At 40.4% G+C, this 21,050-nt stretch overlaps 1 protein-coding gene across 1 annotated transcript in view; it reads right to left on the reverse strand.

The window, feature by feature from the left end:
• The window catches only part of adamtsl3 (ADAMTS-like 3), a 726,995-nt gene extending 708,729 nt beyond the window's left edge, over window positions 1-18,266 (reverse strand). The window contains 2 exon segments of the mRNA XM_073033006.1: window positions 17,391-17,479; window positions 17,957-18,266. Coding sequence (XP_072889107.1) covers window positions 17,391-17,453 — 63 coding nt within the window. The 5' untranslated portion in view covers window positions 17,454-17,479; window positions 17,957-18,266.
• Between the last annotated feature and the right edge of the window lie 2,784 nt (window positions 18,267-21,050).

A 21,050-nucleotide genomic window follows, 5' to 3' on the forward strand; every position in this document is an offset into this window, starting at 1 on the left:
TTTATATTACATCAGTGAAATTTTATCTTAAAGATGGTCCAAACAGTACCTTTTAGCATAAAACAAATTCAAAATGTGTTTTTGCAAATCCTCAAAACTATAGTAGTTAAAGGGGTATTGGAAGAAGTTACAATGATTAAAAACTGTTCACATAGTGCTCACTTTTTTGGATGATAGCTGCTTGCTATAGTTACTATTCATTTGAAGATCTGGGTTTTCTCCAATGATGTACTGCTTTTCTCAATGGACACAGTCAATATATATTCTGTCTGAATTTGAAGCCTGTTGAACCATCTGTTCTATGATGTATTAAACAAAATTATGCACTTTTGGAGAATCTCAATTATCAGCAGTTCAATTCAAAATGCTGTAGTTTTATATTTAATGAATTTACATCAGTTCATACAAAGAGTAAAGATAACCTCATTACTCATCTTACTGCTATTGTGATTCATATATAATCAAGCTTCTCTAAATAACTTGTTACATTCGTTCTCTGATGTTTCCTTCTCTGAAGTTTCAAACCACTTCGGTTCCACTGCCAAAAACCGTAATCACTAATAAGTTCAGCAGCCCTTACTTTGACACCATTTTCTTCCAAAACTTTTGCTTTTTAGGAAATTTTTGCAGCCAAAAACACTTTCTCCTCTCTGAGGATTCTGATGAATATCTACAAGCATTTTCAAAAGCTAAATATAAACTGCCCACTCATATCCAGCATTCTCTTGCACAATAAAAAAACTGTGATTCACCATGGGAAATTCATTGATATTCAGCGCAAAAACAAGTTTAAACATGCTTTGCCGTCTCTTTAATGACTCCCATGTTGTTTTGTATCACATCTTCAGAAAACGATGCTACAGGAGAGGAATGCAAATTTGGAAAAAGGAAAAACTCTTCCAGAGTACACAAGAAATCTAAAGGATTTGTTATATACTTAGAGCCTTAGATTTCTCGTGCATTCCCCAAAAATATTTCTGCCTTCTGAAACACAAAGACTTATATTCAACTTCAGAAATAACCAAGGATATTGGATCTGTGTCACCCAAACCTAAACCAGACTTTCAGCAACTGTATACGTTCATTAAAACTGAGTTAAGGTAGCTACAGCAAAAGCAAATTATTTGCAAGAAGAGTGAAATGAAGGTCTTTGACTCAAAACATCAACTCAATTTCTCTTTCCACTGATTCTGCCTGATCTGTGTTTCCAATATTGTTATTTTGTGCACAGATTCCAAACAAAAGCTAACCTGCACCTCCAAAATCACCAAGAGAAAGATCTCAAGCGTAACCACATAGCACAAAAATTTTGCTGACAGAACACAGGCAAATCCTTTCCTTCCACAGATGCTTGATGCATTGAGGTCTTCAGCAAACTGTTTAGAGTCATAGTAAAGTACAGCACAGAAACAGGCACTTTGGGCCATTTAGTCCACATGGAACTATTTAAGCTGCCTACTCCCATCGACCTGCACCAGGACCATAGCCCTCCATACCCCTACCATCCATGTACCCAACTAATCTTCTATTAAACATTGAAATCAAGCTTGCATGCACCACTTACACTAGCAGCTCATTCCACGCTCACAACCATCTGAGTGAAGAAGTTTCCCCTCATTTTCCCCTTAAACTTTTCACCTTTCACCCAAAACCCATGACCCCTAGTTGTAGTCCCACCCAACCTCAACTGGGGAAAAGCCTGCTTGAATTTGCTCTATCTATACCCCTTATAATACTATATAGCTCTATCAAATCTCCTCTCAATCTTTTCCTTTCCAAGGAATAAAGTCCCTTCCACATAACTCAGGTCCTCCAGACCTAGCAGCATCCTTTAAATTGTCTCTGTACTCTTTCAACCTTATTTACACCTTTCCTGTAAGTTGGTGACCAAAACTGCACACAATACTCCAAATTAACTTCAACGTAACATCCCATCTCCTATACTCAGTACTTTGATTTATGAAGGCCGATGTGCCAAAAGCATTCTTTATAACCCCAACTACCTGTGACACCACTCTCAATGAATTATAGATCTGTGTTCTGAGATCTTTCTTCCAGCGCACTCCTCAGTGCTCTACTGTTCACTGTGTAGGACCTTTATTGCTCAAGCTTCCAGCATCTGCAGTCTCTTGTGTCTCCATACCCTTACAACATTTGAGGAATGGATTAGGTATGCCCAATCATCCATTAAGGAATTGAGGTTTTTTTTGATAGAGAGACTCCAATTTGTCAGATAATGAAAAGTAAAGTTCCCAGTTCTGACAAAGGATCAAAAGGTATTTGTTTCTCTTTCTAAAGACACTGTCCTACCTGTGTAATGCTGTTTAAAATTTCTGCTATGCTGTGGGGTAGATTGTATCAGCAGTTTTCTTTAAAAGCAGTCTGCCATGATGTGTTTTGGCTTCGGCTAAAATAAAGAACAACGTTGCCCAAATTAGGAATGTGTGCCAGCCAATCAGGATTATGTGCTGTGAGGGAAGGCTCTAGGGAGCTGTGGGGGAGTGTTTTCTGAAGGACCGTAGTCCAATTTAAAGTCTTTTGGCGGGAGCCGTGGAGCAGGGGACAAGGGAAGATGCTGCAGCACGCCTTTGGAAAGAGAGTCCCCATTGAGAGTGCTTTGTGCAGATGAATGACTCCAAGAAGGAAAGGCCAATACTTCAGAGAGAGCCAGTTCATTCGCGTTAGTCTTCAAGGGGAGTTTGGAATGTGGCGGGCACCTTCACACAGACCGCAGGTCCAGCACGTGAGTAAAGAGATGTACCCCCAACTACCTCAATATTAGCTCCAATGTTATGTGCACATTGGACCAGTTTAACTGTAATGGACCCTTTTATTGTTCTTTTCTTTTTTTTTCCTGCAACTGTTTGTTGAAGTTGAGAATTTGGTAAATGTACCTTCTTTATAATCTTAGGCTGGCATACAATGTTATTTCTGGGCTACCGATAACTTTGTAATGGCGGTATTTTCAAAGCATTCACTCAAATCAAGGTCCTTTAATGAACATTCTGTTATCTCTGTTTGGTTGAACCCCAAATCATACCAACCCTAAATGTATTTTGTTTATTGAAGATGGCCTCACCAATGAGTCATGCGGCTGTTAGCAAAGTTAACGAACGAGCCCGGTGAGAGGGTTATACCTGTATTTTAGAACATAGAGCAGTACAGCAAAGTACAGGCCCTTCAGCCCATGATAAGGTGCTGACCTTTATAAACCAACTCCATGATAAATGTAACCCTTCCCTCCTACACAGCCCATAACCCACTATTTTGTTTTTATTTCAGATTTTTATAAATGTTGCATTAAAAAGTAAAATTTTGTTCTAGTTTCTCTATCTCCAAGTCCTCACTCTCTGCTTGCAATATCTTTCTTTCTTGCGCTTTATCTCATTTTCTTTTCCTGAGTGGATAATGACTTGAACGGTCTCATATTTGGTGGTTCAGAATCTGAACTGCTCAATGATGGCCTGTTCTCTATTGGTGAATGGAAATGCTATGAGCACTGCATTGCACGGTCATAGAGAACCATGAAACCAAACAAGCACAGAATCAGGCCATTCATCCCACCCTGTTTACATTGACCATCAACCCCTTATTTACATTAATCCTACTGTTTATTTTCTGTATTATTTGTGAAAATTCATCCAGGTTCTACATACTAGAGGTAATTTACAGTGGCCATTTAACTTACCAAACCACATGTCATTGGAAACCAGATCACAAGAGGGAATCCTTGCAGTCAGAAGGAGAACATGCAAACTCCACAAAGACAGCACCAAAATTCAGGATGGAACTTAGGTCTTTGAAGCAGTAGTTGTATAAGATGCCTGACCTGGAAGTTTCAATTGTGCAGAACAATCCTGGACATGGTGTATGTCAAACACATAGCAGGTAATCTTGTTGACAAACTGCAACAAAAAATTGGGGGGGGGGGGGTTCAAAAACTGTTAGCTCATTTCCAGAGCTATCTTTGATCCAACAAGGGATCCACAATCCAATTCAGCCTTAAGGAAAAGGAGGAAGGCATATCCTTTTATTACAATATATATATAACTATCCTTTTATTAAAGTGCATCTCTGTTTCTGTTGATCAGTGTCATCAAAGCCAAATTGTGATTGCATGTTGTAAAACAATAAAATACGCGAACTTCCAAGCGAAGTAAATACTTTTCATAGGGGGGGAAAAATAAGTAAATTAATTACAGTATATGTGTACTGAATAGATTAAAAATTGTGCAAAAAGCAAAAATATATATTGAAAAAGTGAGGTAGTGTTCATAGATTCAATGTCCATTTAGGAATTGGATGGCAGAGGGAAAGAAGCTATTCCTGAATCGCAGAGTGTGTGCCTTCAGGCTTCTGTACCTCCTACCTGATGGTAACAGTGAGAAAAGGGCATGCCCTGGGTGCTGGTGATCCTTAATAATGGACACTGCCTTTCTGAGACACCATTCCTTAACTATGTCCTGGGTACTTTGTAGGATAGTACCCAAAAATGGAGCCAACTAAATTTACAACCCTCTGCAGCTTCTTTTGGTCCTGTGCAGTAGGCCCACCCCCCCCCCCCATACCAAACAGTGATGCAGACTGTCAGAATGCTCTCCACGGTACAACTATAGAAGTTTTTGAGTATTTGTTGACATACCAAAAATCTTCAAACTCCTAATGAAGCATAGTCGCTGTCTTTATAACTCCATCGATTAGGTCCTTGGAGATCTTGACACCCAGGAACTTGGAAATGCTCACTCTCTCCACTTCTGTTCCCTCTATGAGGATTGGTCTGTGTTCCTTTGTCTTACCCTTCCTGAGGTCCACAATCAACTATTTCGTCTTACTGACGTTGAGTGCAAGGTTGTTGCTGCAACACCATTCCACTAGTTGGCACATCTCGCTCCTGTACGCCATCTCGTCTCCATCTGAGATTCTACCAACAATGGTTGTATCAGCAGCAAATTTATAGATGGTATTTAAGCTATGCCCAGTCACATGTGTCTATGAAAATTTGGGCCAGGAGGGTAGATCGACTGCAAACAGACGAGGTATAATTGAGCATGGGAATGATGGTCAGGTCTATTAATGATCGTTCTCCAAGATTAGTAAAAGTTTTCCAAATAATTACTTATTGTGCTCATACTAATCTGAAACCCCTTGGAGAGGATGCCAATGTTGACTCCCTAATTTACAGAAAGCTGCTGTGGAAGATCCAATAAACCTTCTGTGGGTAAGTGCAAATGGAATTAATGCGAACAGAGAGAAAAAAGAAAAATATGAGGAAAAAAAATCGAGTTAGTGGTTCTGACTCTTCCAATGCAAATCCCAAAGGGTAGTGATTACATTTTATAGCCTACTAATATAAGAAAAAATGTCCCTACCAAAACAAAACTTGTGCAGAATTAAGGGACAGATGCTCATAATCAGTGGCATGTGTGTTCATACTCAAGCAATGTTAATAAAATGATATAATGGGAAAAAAATTACTTCTGCGTTTTCCAGAATTATTTCAGGATTTAAGAGCTTTTTCTCTCCTATTTTGGTAAAAGTCCTTGTGAATGCTATACTTCTTTCTGAGGTCAGACATTATAACTATTTTTCTAACACTTTAAGCCTTTAGCAATGTCATGGTTTGGAGGCCAGCATGCCTCAGTGATCCTGACAGCCAAGCTGGCTTTGGCTCTTGGTGGGGTCTCCCATGCCAAACAGGTCAAAGGATACAGGCCAGACTAAGAGTGGCCCACCAGTCCTCCAGATGCAGGGTTTTAGCTCTGAGCTACCAACCCTGACCGGTAAAACAAAATAGCTATGCAGAGAGCAATGAAGAGTATTCCCGAGTCTCCACATGGGACTTGCACGACTGACAGTAGTGAAAACAGAGAGGAAGCTACTGACACGATGAAGGAAGCAGCGAGCATCAGCAGAGGTGGAGGACCTCCATTGCTGCCGTAAACACCAGCAGCGGGACAGGCAGTAAGCAAGCCTTGAGTTACGATGCTCCTTTCTGCAATCTCACTGATGACAGACACTGTTTACTTCTGCTTGACTTTCTCATCCATGCTCACATTCTTCATTTGAGATGGATTATTTCTCGAACCAGAAAGCAACAAAATAATCCAATAAACCAAATATTGTGTCGATGCAGTCAGACTCAGTTACCTCCCATTTTTGCCAAACCAAGGGGAGTCATAAAAAGATGTATAAAATTATAAGAGGCCCAGTTGAAGTGAATTAGAAAATTTGGTTTCCCCAAACAGATATAGTGGCTCATCCTTGGCTTTCCCACCATATAGAAAGCATAAGTTACTTGTCTGGAGATGACATGAAAATAGTGATGTTGACAATGAGGGCACTGGTGGTTTAGTTCTTGGTTTCAAAACAATATAGATAGTAAGGTTGAACTTAATCCTGGAAAAAAAAATGAAAGGCAATTAATTTTGAGAAGACAAAGCAGAGGTATACAAAGCCAATGGCAAGATCTTAGCTATTACTGATCAGCAGGATGGACCTTGGCGTAATAGAATTACTGACATAGGTAAGTAGAGATAATTTGTCTTTATTTTTATATAACTCATTGATGACCTATCCATTCACAATTGCGCTCCATTTCAAACGGAGATGCACGGTATTGGTCAGAGTGAGCACTGGGCCTCACGCTGCAGAGTCACCAGTTTACAGCTGCCCGGGAGGGGCGTGGGCAAGTTGGTGTGCTCTATTGGAGGCGGTATGGCATCACATCCAAGCTGGAGACGGGGCTGCCACCAAACCTCCCACCCCCATGTTCACTCAGCAGAAGAAAAGCTGTATTTGTTTGACTGCAGACAGCAGCAACATTCCTGGACTCGGGGTCTTGAACTGTGTTTGTTTGTGTGCCTGTATTTTACTGACATCTTACCAGTGCCTTGCACTGTGTATGATTGCTGGTATTGACTTCTGCACTTTGGCTCCAGAGTAACGCCACTTCATTTAGCTGTATTCATGGGTATGAATGACAATTAAACTTGAACTACTGACCTCAGGGGTGAATCAGGAGATCAGATGACCTACATTCAGCTTTGACTGGTACAGAACTCAAAGAGGCAAGCCAACATCCAAAGAGAATCCATTTTTAGCTCACTAGACAACAGCTGACAGAAAGCAATCAAGACTGGGCCCTTGTTTTACACAGATGCAGGAATTCCACATGATGATAACTCTCAAAGTGAATACAAGGCAGAGAGAACTATTAAATAGCTTCATAGAAGAGCAAACTACTGCACCAATCTAAATATTCTGGGCCACAGTAGTAAGCCTTCTGTGATTTACTCATCCAGACATTACCAGGTGACTTTTAGGTGCAATGGTTCAGCTCAATCTACCCTCCACTTCTCAGCCAAGCAAATGTAGACAGACAGAAACCATGGAGAATGGGCCAGATCCAACTGGATTAATTCTCCTCAGTTTCCTCTCTTCAGATGCTGCTTTGCCTGCTAAGTACTTCCACTATTAATTTTTTCCCCTCTTGAAGCAATGATCAGACTGTAATAGGATCATGGTCAGCTTCTGTAGCTCCATCTCCTATTGTCCCAATCTTCACCTCCCCGGCCCCCACCTTCCATCAACTCCCCAGTCATCATGGACTTAACCTTCACTACTGAGCCAGTGAGAAGGGCTCTGGGGAAACTTGGACATGGCAAAGCATTGAGACCGGATGGTGTGAACGCAGAGGTCCTGAAGGGGTGTGCTGAGCAGTTGTGTAGAGTTCTCCAGTGCATTTTCAATCTGAGTCTCGACCATGTGGAATACATCATGTGTGGTTCCAGTACCCAAGAAGGGCCAACTGAAAGTCTTGAATGACTACCGTCCAGTGGCCCTGAACTGACACATCATGAAGACTCCAGAGAGGCTGGTCCTGGCTAACCTCTTACCTAAGGTCAGATCAGCCCCTGATCCTCTGCAGTTTGCCTACTTGGAGCACACTGGAGTTGACGATGCTGTCATCTACCTGCTGAACACAGCCTCCTCCCATTTGGATAAGCCGGACAGCACTGTGAGGACTATGTTTTTTGATTTCTTAAGTGCATTCAATACCATATAGCCCTCACTGCTGGTGGGAAAGCTCTGATCAATGCAGATTGGCACTTCCATTGCATCCAGGATAATGGACTACCTGACTGACAAACCACAGTATGTGCGGCTTCAGACCTGTGTGTCAGATGTAGTTATAAGCAGCACGGGGGCCCCACAGGGGATTGTATTGGCTCCCTTCCTGGTTACCCTGTATACCTCGGACTTTAGATACAACACTGAGTCATGTCATCCGCAGAAATTCTCTGATGACTCAGCAATAGTTTGGTATAAAAAGGGAGGATGGAAGGATGAATACAGGGCCCTGGTGGAGGACTTTGTCAAATGGTGCAAGCTGAATCATCTGCAGCTCAACATCAGTAAGACAAAGGAGATGGTCATGGACTTTAGGAAGAATATGCCTGCACTGCTCCCTGTTTCTAATGATTGTGAGGATGTGGATGTGGTGAGGACCTACAAGTACCTGGGGGTGCACCTGGATGACTGATTTGAGTAGAGCACCAACACAGATGGTCAGAGTTGCTTCTACTTCCGAGGTTCTTTAAAGTATGCAGGCCTCTCCTTCACATGTTCTACCAGTCTGCGGTTACCTGTACAGTCTTCTATGCGGTGGTGTGCTGGGGCAACGGCATCAATACAGGTGATGCCAACAGGCTCAATAAACTGATTAGAAAATCTGGTTCTGTTATAGGAGTCAAACTGGACACACTGGAGGCTGTGGTAGAACAAAAGACCCTATGGAAAATCCTGGCAATTCTGGACAATGTTTCTCACCCTCTGCATGCCATCTTGATTGAACAGAGGAGCACTTTTAATAATTTAAGACTAAGACAATGGTGCTGCTTCAAAGAGCGCTACATGAAGTCATTCTTACCCTCAGCCATTAGGCTCTATAATGACTCAACCTATAGCCGGGGAGGTGAGGACCTCCTCCTGTTAGAATGCTTGTGGTAACTTATTTTTAAATTCTATTTCTCTGTGCACCTGTAATGCCACTGTGACACTAGTTCTCTTTGGGATCAATAAAGTATATCTATCTATTAGAACAGAGATGAGGAGGAATTCCTTTAGCCAGAGAGCGGTGTATCTGTGGAATTTACTGCTGCAGGCAGCTGCAGAGGCCAAATCATTGGGTATACTTAAGGCAGACGCTGATAGATTCTTGGTTAGTCAGGGCGTGAAGGGATACGGGGAGGAGGCTGGAGACTGGGGCTGAGAGGGAAAATAGATCAGCCATGTTGAAACAGTGGAGCATATTTGGTGGGCCAAATGACCGTGTTCTGCTCCTGTATCTTCTTCTTTTACGGTATTTTTATTCAGAAGAAAAAACAAGATTTACAGAGTGCAACACATAGATACATCTCAACATAAAGTGTGTACATTCATATATTGTAATAAAATTGATCAAAATGTTATAGCACATCACATAAAGGTATACCACTCCATAATCAAAAATTTAAAGATAGGTCATACATCATGAAGGAAATTTTTTATATTAAAATAAGTCAACCCCCTACCCACTACCAAAGAAAAAAGCTGATGGATGATAATGGATAATTAGAAAAAAAAGACATTCACTTAAGAGAAGATAAAAATATACATAAAAGTCTGTGCACTGTTAAGCTTCATAAATTGGAAAAGTAATTTAGGAAGGGTCCCCAGATATCATAAAAAGTTTGTTTCGAATTTAAGACTGAGCAGCGGATCTTCTCTAAATTTAAGTAAGACATAATATCATGTAGCCATTGAAGATGTGTAGGAGGGGTAGACTCCTTCCATTTAAGCAAGATTGCTCTCCTTGCTAAAAGAAAGGTAAAAACTGAAACCTGTAGGTTAGGAGTATTTAAAGTTATATCTTCATTTGCAATAATACCAAACAAGGCGGTAAGGGGATTTGGGTCAAATTGGACCCTAAAAAGTTGTGAGAAGGTATGGAATACTTCCCGCCAAAACTTTTCAATTTTAGGACAAAACCAAAACATATGAATTAAAGAGGCATCAGCAGAGTTGCATTTATTACAAAATGGAGAAACCTTCAGATAAAAACTGGACAGCTTCTGTTTAGAGATGCAAGCTCTACAAACCACTTTAAATTGTAGAAGGGAATGACGAGCACAGAAAGATGATTTATTAACCCGTTTAAGAATTTTATTCCATCTTTCATCAGAAATCTGACAATTTAGGTCATCCTCCCAAACTTTTTTTTATTTTATCTAAAAAGTCTTGTCTAGAATCAATCAACAAGTTATAGATACCGGTAATAGAGCCATTAACAAAAGGTTTTAAATTTAAAAGATCGTCCAGTAAATTTTTATCAGGACCTACAGAAAAAGTAGTTAATTGGGAATGTAAGAAATCTCTAATTTGAAGGTATCTGTAAAAATGTGTTTTTGGCAGTGCAAATTTAGTTAACAATTGGTCAAATGAAGTGAAAGACCCTGAGACAAACAGGTCCCAAAAACACTTAATACCTAGTTCATCCCAATCCTATATCTTCTGGTCTTGAACAATTCATTCATTAAATATATTTAATGAATGAATTACCAACATCCTCAAATTCATCAAAAATTCATCTGGGCAACTTAGGTTAGGTAGACTTACAACGTTATTGCAATCAGCTAGCCAAACAACAAAAATCACAACGCACCACAGTTCTAAACAATTCGATCCTCAGATGTGAGCCACAGCACAAGATATCCAAACACTGGAGAAAAGACCAGCTTGCACAGCACAGAGTAAATGCAGGTTTAAGTTACAACTATTGTGCACACTGATATTTAATATTGCATTTTTGAAGTACTGATTCTTCAAAAAAAAAGCACTGAATAGAGTCTATCGTACCGATAGATCTGATGTTACTTTTCCTCTTCCATGGCTATCTTTCTCAGGTTGTTACTGAAATTTGTGAAGGAATCAAAGTAGAACTGCTTCCATAGCCTGGAATTTTGGTGACCATCACAGTGACGTTAACATCATATCAGATGCAAGGCGAAATTCCCCTGGTGCTATTACATCTGCCTCAGGCATGCACATTTTAAACAAGCCAAACGGTTGGAAGGAAATTGAAAACTATATTGCAACTAAAGATTCATCTGAGTGCCACTTCAATAAATAGCTAATCATTAACATTACCAAAAGAATAGCTAAAGTTTATAGTTTTAAATGATGCGTATGAGGTCCAATACACATTCATTTTAATGAGTTCCTGCTGTTTCCGGAATTTACAAGCAAGAAGCCAACAACCCAAAAGTATTTCACATCAACAAACATTTCTTCTGAAAGAAATTTAAGATAAACCATATATAATCAAACTTTACACATCTAGTGGGTGCTACTGCACTTCCATGGAATTGAAAACATCCTTCATATTTGAAGTGGCAAATGCCTTTCACTTAAAATAGTTGTGTAAATTTAGAAGTGCTGTTTCAAGCAAAAATGTGTTGAAAAAAATAAACAACTAAATTTCCTTAGGATATTTTTATGATCAGAAAAAAAATGGGAACAGTGACGGAGATCAACAATAGGGAAAAAAGCTGAAGCCATATAAATATTATCATTCAGCCAGATGCTGCAGTAATCACATCATATGTGTTTAATTTGATCCATCATTCCATCAAAACCTCCCTAATAACATTAATATCGCCTATACAGAGGAGCTACAGATGTTGACCATGATCCTATTACAGCCTAATCATTACTTTAACTACAAGAATACTAAGGTTGTTTCTTTTTGTAATTTCTTGTTTGCCAGTCTTTATCTAACGTTTTTAATAAATTCTATTGTATTTCCTTAATTTCTTGTCATATCTGTAAGAAAATGAATCCCTAGGTAGTAGATGGTGACATAAACATACTTTGATAATAAATTGACTTTGATTTCTTCACTCTGGTGGTGTAGTGGCATCCGCACCAGACATTGGGGCGAGTGGTCCCGGGTTCGAATCCAGCCGGCTCTTTGCACACTTTCCATCTGTGCTGGGTTGAGATTCGAACTAGCGACTCCGCCTCATAAAACAAACGCTAAAGAAACAGCAAGGTTGTGCTCAATGCATCAAACATAGCGTGCAGAGGAACTTTACTTTTTTTTTAAACCTACACTCCGACTATGCAGCTCTGAGTGAGGCTGGTACAGAGCAGGGTTGCGCAGTTGGTGACGCATTGCTGAGAGAGGACTCACCTCACTGCCAGGTCTCCAAGATCACCAACTGTCACATTTCATCTCCTTTCTCCTTACAATACAAGGGTCCATTTGGTTCATCAAGTCCATGAAGCTCAAAAGTAATCTCATTCTCCATTTAGTTCCCTGTAAACCCATTAACTCAGGGCTCCCAACATGTGCTCCACCATCCATCAGTTAATGGTAGGAGGTCCATGGCACAGAAAAGGTTGAGAATCCCTGCATTAACACCTTCCCTACTCTCCTGACACCCACCTCCACTCGGGGCAATTACCCTAACAAATTAGCACTTCTTTGAGATGTGGTAAGAAACCCATACTGGGAGAATGTGGGAACTCCACACTGACAGCAAAGATCAGCACTGAACCAGGGATGCTCGGACTGTGAGCAAGCAAGGCTAACTACCTTGCTGCTTAAGTATGGATCTCGCAGACACCCTCTAATTGCGATGTCATACCTCAAATATCTTAGACTTGGGACATCTTCCACTGCAAAAAAATACTAACAACACAAGCTCAAAGTTATTTAAGTAGCAAACAATATTAAAAGACTTCCTTTGTTGTTCGAACCTCTAAATTGCGGCAAACATTCACAGACTATTTCTTGGTATTACAGTTAACAATATAGATCAATAAATGAAGTGAAAGACCTATCACTAAAATAAAGAGATTTCCATTCCTAGTACAGGTTTCCCCCGCTATCTGAAAGTAGAGCATTCCTATGAAACCTTTCATAAGCTGAAACGGCATAAAGCGAAGAAGCAATTACCATTAATTTATGGGGGGAAACTTTGAGCGTTCCCAGACCCAAAAAATAACCTACCAAGTCATACTAAATAGCACATAAAGCCTAAAATAACACTAACATATTGTAAAATCAGGAATGATATGATAAATATACAGCCTATATAAAGTAGAAATGATGTATGTACAGTGTAGTTTCACTTACCAGAATCCGGAAGATTTAGCCAAAACCGATTTGTAGAAAAAAAAAATCAGCACGTACACGCATGCGCACACACCTGCCCGTGCAAGGTTCACGGTCATGGTAGTCATTCTCGGGGTAAACACAAGTTTAAAGCGAGCACCTTTTTTCATAAATCTTCGGATTTCTTTTCATTAGCAAAATCAGGTACTAATGTAAGTCTTTCGTAAAAGCGAAGTGGTGTAAAGCAAACTTTCGTAAATCAGGGGACACCTGTACTCTTTCAGTGTCACGCAGCCTGTTCTACAGCAAGAGGATTACAAGCTGCATCTGCTGTGATATCTCTCAGAGGCAGAACTTTTCCAGCTACTGGAAACACCTGGCACCTAGGATATATCCATTTAAATCTCTGGGTACCAGACAGAAACATGAACAAACCCACTTTAATATTTTCTACCGTAATATTTTCACAGATGAAGATACATGTACATGCTTTGGTTCTTATGCAGATTAAATGATGAACGGGAAGGGAAAAAGCAAGACAAAAATCAGCAAAGAAGTTACAGGCAACTTAGATAGATTAGATAACGCCAAACCAGTAATTCAGCCCAGCTGAAATTTGGTGGCATTCATGTTTCACACAGTGTTCTCCCACCTTTTCTTCACCCACCCCATCAGTTTAACCTTTGCTTTCTCCCCACTGCATCTTAGTTCTTTTTTGAGTCTCATTTTCTTTTGCCTCAGCTACTCATACTGGAGAGTTAGTTCCTTTCTATGAATTACCCTCACAATACGCATTAGTTTGATTGATTGGTTCCTCAGAATTTATTAGTTTGGAAGTTGGGTATTGTAAATGCAGTACTTCAATTCCTTCAGTTTATGCATTCTTCAATTAGAACTTGCAGATTTTTTTTTAAAGTGTGCATGTTAAAGGTAATTTGAGAACACAGCATTTCTAGCTGAGAGTTACAGAGGGGCCAAGTGTTAGAAGTTCAGTACAACAATGTTGCCCGGCTCCAGCTCCTAATCACTTGTGGCACTGGATTCCTACCTAGAGCTCTTTTAAATAAAGGTAGCTGCACTGACTTCAGCAAGACAATTGCAGCTTTGCATCAATTCATTAAACACACAGTTCTAATTTATCACAGTTCACAGTGCAAATTAAACTTGCACAAGTACTACAAAGTTACTTTGAAAAGTATTTTTTTTCCTAACTGTATTATCCAACTACAAATAATGCAAAGTACTGACTTTGAATGGCAATGATGCAGAAGTGAGGACTGCTACCTCAAAAATCCCAACAAGCCGGCCTCACTTCTGACCCTGGGTAGTGTTTGTGCACAGTTTGCACCTTTATCTATGACTGAACGGGTTTCCTACAAGGGCTCCAGTTCATCCACCCAGAAAAAAAGTGTGGGTCAGTATGTTATTGGCCAATGTTACTGTCGTGTGATTAACTTCCATCCCTGCGTTGCAAGTAATTGTACTTCAAAAACTGCTGGGTACCTTCAAGAATCCCTGTACCCGAGTGTGGAGTCCTGCATATTCATTAATGGCACAGGTGCAATGCTCCACGACAGTCAAGTTATAAAACAGTGGGCAGTCAGTTTAATAACTTGCTGCTGCCACCTCCCACCATTGGATGCACAGTGCAGGTGCTAAAAGAGGGTGTGCAGCATCAGATCAAAGTAACACAAAATCTTAAAATCACAACAGGCGTAGGTTGAACAAAATCAGATATGTAATGCACTAAAACATTTCAGTATGATTAATTATCTTGCATCAGATCTTTTGCTGAATTTACCAGTTAGACACTCCAAGCAAACTAATACTGAGTCAAGAATAGGGGACATGGCTAAATTACAAGCAGATTAATAATAGTGAAGAAAGTAGCAGCAGTGAAGGGGGCCAAATCTCCAAAAGCAGGTGGTATCTATCCCAGGATACTAAAGCATCAAATTAAAGCAAAAATGCAATGTAAAAATTAAAGGGTGCATATTGGTAAGTTGCATGCCAAGTTTAATAGATTTGGCAACAGTTCCATAATGAGGAAATAGACCCAATGTTTCGTTATTTAAGAAAAGTGAAAGAGGGACAGAGAAATCAGGGAATTATAAACAAATTAGGCTAACATCTGCTATCAGGAAATGAGCAGAGTCTATAATTAAGGATAAGGTAACTGAACACCTTGAGAAACTGATCATCACCTGATCATTACAAGTCAGCATAGATTTGTAAAGGTTACGCCATGCTTGTACAGATGATTAATTCACACAAAATCAGTGATTAAACTAATAGCCAAGGATATGTTTGGATGTTCTTTATAAAGATCCCCTAAAGGCATGTCAAAAAGTCTCCCATAACTGTGGAAAGTAAAGCTGAAGTTCATGAAACCCAAGGCAAATTCACTGAACTGGGTCACACTGAAGGACATCCAGTAGTTCTACAGAGAACCACAGTACATGCTGAACTTCAACAGTATACACACCTGAACATCAACTTCACCCCTGGACTTAACAAACTGCCCAGACGCACTTCCTCCCTGCTCCCTCAGTCTTACACTATCCAAAGCTGGCTCATTCAGCACAACTACATTCAGTTAAGAGAGCTCGCTGACCTTTATTAAACAGACAAGGGATACTTTTTTTACCTTTAGTTTACATTGACTAAATGTCATTCAAAAACAGTTATAATTTAACTTCTATAAATACCGCTTGAAATTATTTCCAAATGTTTCCAAATGACTGAACAGGGATATTTGCAAAGAGCCTTTGATGGGATGAGCTGTCTGACAGCAGAGTGGTCACAGGGATTTTCTTTTCCACTGTCTGGTCTAATTGCCATCTCTCAGAACACATAGCTGGAGAAGGTTACTGTGGGTGCAAGTCTAAAATGGGACAGGATTTGGTGGGGAGGGATGAGGAGCTGGGTAAAACAATCAGAAGGTGTGGGCCATCTCAAGCATTAGATGGTCCATTCAATCAAATTCACTCGCTTTGGAAGTTGTGTGGGTAGCAGAAGGACTATAACGGTGGATGACCTGAAAAGGCAGATTAGACCCAGTAGTACCTAGGAGGATCAGTGATGGAGTCCCAATTAACTATATTAAACAGGAATGCCACCTGTCCATGTTAGCCAATGACAAAAAGAAGCTCAACACCTCAAACGCAACAAAACACAAAATTACGAGAAGATAACAAGTGAATTGCTGGATCTGTGCCCGCTGGATTTCGAGGTAAAAACAAAGGATAGAAGTTACACTGCAGCTACACAAAGCCCTGCCTAGAAAAAGAGAGCATTGAGAAATCCTGAGTACCACGCCAAATGAAGATACATTAAGCCTGAGTGGCTGCAGTAAAGGTGTGCCCAAATAATATCATGTGTTAAATTGTACAGATTGTGTTTTATTCCCTGGAATGTAGATTAAGGGAACACTTAATGCCTTTATAATATTAGGAGAAATTGGCAGGAACAACTGAAAAGGTAACACATCTGGCCGGGGAATTCTAGGATTGACGTCCAGCCTTTATAAGGCTGAAAGTGAGAAATATTTCTTCCTGCAAAGTTGAAAAACACAATTCTGCAAATGACGATCAATGAAATATTTTAAATCTGAGATTGATAGGTTTTTTTAAAACTTTATTAAGGATATGAAGCAAATGTGGTTCATTGGAATGTGGCCAAAAGATTAGCCAAGGTTTAAGTAAATGGCAATAAAGGACTCTGGGGACCAAGTGACCTGCTCCAGTTCCTACAAGACATCGGAGAGTCATTATAGATGTGCAACGCACAGCAAACCTAACTAAGCCCTTAAACTCAACGCTCTCCAGAGATGACAATATAGGGTATCGGTGATCCTAGGTGGTTTTGGAAATCTATCATTTCCTAATTTATCTTTATCCTGGAAAAGATGTAACATATTTAAGTTCCAGCATTAAACTTTCTCTCACTTGGAAAAATCACAAACTACGCTCGTTTGCCAGTGTTTCTTCTTTTTTTTTAACAACCTTGCTTATATGTTAAAAGCAGCAACAGCTGACCGTCAGACCACCTGTCCCGGCGCAATGACACTGAAACTAGCTGATTTCTGCACGTTTTGAGTCAATGCGCGTTCGCAAGCAAATCAGTATCTTACATTGTGTTCCAGTGATAAACAATCACACCCAAATGCACATATAACGCACGTAATTTTTACAAAAGATCGGATACGGGTGCTAAATTGGCGAGGTCTTACCTGTACCGAAGGAAACACGCACGCTATAAGCACATATACGAGTATCCGCTGGAATATCCTCATACCCACAACTCCGGGGTCCAACTAATCTGCAATTAAACATAACCACATTTAAGCAAACGCACGCGCGCTTGTCTCACTCCCAAATTGCACCACGGACAAGGTATGGCCAGCCAAACTTTTTTTTTTGCCATACATGGAGCTTGCCGACCACACAGATGATTAAATTGGCGAAAAAAAAATACATATGCTGTCAAAGCCTGGTAGAACAATCAAGAGCGCTCCCTCTCGCTTTCATAAGGTGTTCGTTTATAACGCGTGCACCAATAAAGCAAAGGATAGATTGTAAAGTACTCGCGAAGTTTCAAAACGCTGAGCCAACCTTTCTGATGTATTGTAAACAACCCGATTAATTTAAACATTTAAATTTCCTGAACGCGTAAAATATGCACAGGATTAAAAGCCATCAACTCGAGCAATAAATCTCAGAGGTCAGCCGGCTACCGAGAAAGCGTCAATATATTCTGGATATCCATATCCAAATCTCGCGAAATTTAAAATCTTACCCTTCAATGCAATTAGAACCTGTCCCCACCAATGTATTAACTTTGGGAACTTCACGTAGAGTGGATTACTAACTAGCAGCCGCATCCGAATTATTGATGCACAGTGCAAAAGTAATTCTCCCACCGGCACACTGTCACTTGGAGATTCTGTCTTTATCAGGGGAGACGCGCGGTTGCTCTGCACCGACTCCACTGAACTGCGAGCTTAGCTGCAAAGTCCCGGGACGAGTCTTCAAACCGTGCGCTCGCACAGTGTTGCGGTGGAGTGGATCCGGAGGTTGGGTGGGTGTGTGTTACTGCACAGACCCGTCCTCCTTTGCCTCCCGCCAGCTCCGAAGTATTGCAGAAAGTGCAGCCCGACTCCCAGCTTCTCTTCGAGAAGCCAAAATATTCGGATCAGGAACAGCTCGCCAAGAAAACGACACATTCAGGAGCAAGGCAGTTAACTCTTCAAGCAGCGCGCTGGGTGGGGTGGGGTGGGGGGGGGGGGGGGGGTATACCTGAAGTTTTAAAAAAGTAACTAAATAAATCCACAATAATAGGTTATTTGTAACCAACACTCGTCACGGTTTATTTTCCAATGTATTAAACACTCAAGAGTCGATGCTAATCGATAAAATATTCTTCCAGGGAATTATCGCTATGTATCTGAATAAATGACCGATATGTATCTTTCTAGGGCAGTGGTTCCCAAACTTTTTTGGGTTACCGCCCCCTTGCCTCCCAGTCCACATCCCCAGCGCCCCCTCTCACTTTCTGGCCATTACATTAAAAACTATAAAGGGTTTTGATTTACGATACATAGCGAAAGAAAATAGGAACTGCAAATTCAAAGCAGTGACAAACAATTGCAAAAATTATTCAAATCTGGTTCAAAGTAATTGTATTATGGAACGACATATACTGTATATCATCACATACAACGCTGAGATTCATTTGCTTGCCTGCAATCACAGTAAATACAAGAACCACAATAGAATCGATTAAAGGCCACACCCAACAGGATGGACAAACAATGTGTAAAAAAACAACGAACTATGCAAATACAAAATGGAAGAGGAAAAAAAGGAATAATTTTAAAAAGCAATAAAATAAGATGAAGAGTCCTTGAAAGTGAGTCCAGTTCAGTGATGGATGAATGAAAATGAGTGAAGTTATCTCCTCTAGTTCAGGAGCCTGATGGTTGAAGGGTAATAACTGTTCCTAAACCTGGTGGTGTGGGTCTTGAAGCTCCTGTACTTCCATCCTGATGGCAGCAGGAAGAAGGGAGCACAGCCTGTGTGGTGGGGGTCCTGAATGTTATTTCCCTGCCACAGGATTCTGTGTTCAATAGTGGGGAGGGACTGGGCTGTATCCACTACTTTTTATATAGGCTTTTCCGTACAAGGGCATTTGTAATGTTATAAATAAAATAATTTCTTTACTTAAGTACAGTAAAAACAGATTTCATCATCGGAGTGTATGTTAGCAGTTGAACAATTCCCATCTTCGTTGCTTTTTACCCTTCGATGAGATGGGTGGGCTTGGTGCAGTGATATCAGCCTCTCAGTCACTCAGGAGTCACAGAGTCCCATGGTCAGTAACGCAGTCTGTTTCGTTGCTTTGAAAGAAGTAAGCCAACTGCATTGACACTGTGCCCCACTAAATAATGATGTTGGAAAGGCAATAAAGAACATCTCGAACTTTTTGTACAGTGCTGAAGAACATTCAGTTATTTATTTCGGCAACCAACAGTCTTAATATGGATTACTTGAACCTCAGCTTCAGCTCAAAGTCATCTTGTAGCGTTCCATACCATCTGACATGGAGGGGCCACTGCACAGGATTGGAAAAAGCTGCAGAAAGTTGTAAACTCAACCAACTCCATCATGAGCATTAGCCTCCCCAGCATCCAGGCCTCAAAAAGGCAGCATCCATCATTAAAGACTACCATCACCCAAGCCATGTCCTCTTCTCACTGCTACCATCAAGGAGGAGGTATTGTACAAGAGCCTGAAGATACATACTCAAATGTTTCAGCAACAGCTTCTTCCCCTCCGCCATCAGATTTCTGAATACCTCAGTAATTTTACCCTATTTTTTGCACTACTTATTTAATTTACTTTTTTTAATGTATGTACTTAATAAAATGTATAGTTTTTGTTATTTATTGCAAGGTACCACTGCCACAAAACAACAAACTTCACGACATATGCCAGTGATATTAAACCTGATTCTGATCAGTTTTTACACCATCCTTCCTGTTAATTCCTCATCACAAGTAATCAGGAATGGACGTATTACCCATTGAAGAATTTAGATCGAGAGAAGATCCTGAAATCTTTCAGACATGTCTTTATGCAGCTCACCCAGGTGGGCACAGTACACTTGAGGACCGTTATCTGGTATTCTGTGTGGAATCATTTTAATTATTTAGTTGGTGACTTGTGCAAAACTGTACCCAGAACCACCCTTACTGCTAACAGAATTAGTTCTTCTCCAATTACACGGGCCTTTCTAGATTTAGCAATGAGCAATGAAGTACTGTGTGAAGCACACAAACCATCACTGTTTTGTTATGAGGTGCTGGCAAACATGTTTTGAAGTGTTTTCTGGTTCCGAAAGTTTTCACGAAGTGACTGAAAATAAGCCCATTTCTTATTTTCATTTCTTGTTTGCTTTATCAGAGTGTATTCTCTTCAAATGTTCAAGGAGCCTGTACGGTTTCATTCTTAACTTGAAAAACTTTTTTGCACAACAGACACATTGGGCTGTTGCTGGTCACTTATGCTGGTATAAATCCATATTTCAGATACTCCACCCTCTACTGTCTACACTCTTTTTCACTTGGTCTGCTTCTGCCATTTTCATTATGGATTAGCGACCACGGTCAATTGCCCATTGTTTCAGTCCAACCTCAAGCACTGCAATCAATAAAGGGGAAAGCTCAGGCAAAACCTGACTCTCTACCTGAAGGCACATAAAGTGGGGCAGTCATATTTTGGTTTGGCTGTATGGTAAAGAAATGCGGTCAAGACCATTCAAGACTGCAGATTCTGAATTTTACCCCATTGAACTCCATACCCTAATTCAGAGGAATTGCATCACTGTGTGA

This window comes from Hemitrygon akajei, chromosome 30 (genome assembly GCF_048418815.1).
Source record: "Hemitrygon akajei chromosome 30, sHemAka1.3, whole genome shotgun sequence".
NCBI classification, from domain to species: domain Eukaryota; kingdom Metazoa; phylum Chordata; class Chondrichthyes; order Myliobatiformes; family Dasyatidae; genus Hemitrygon; species Hemitrygon akajei.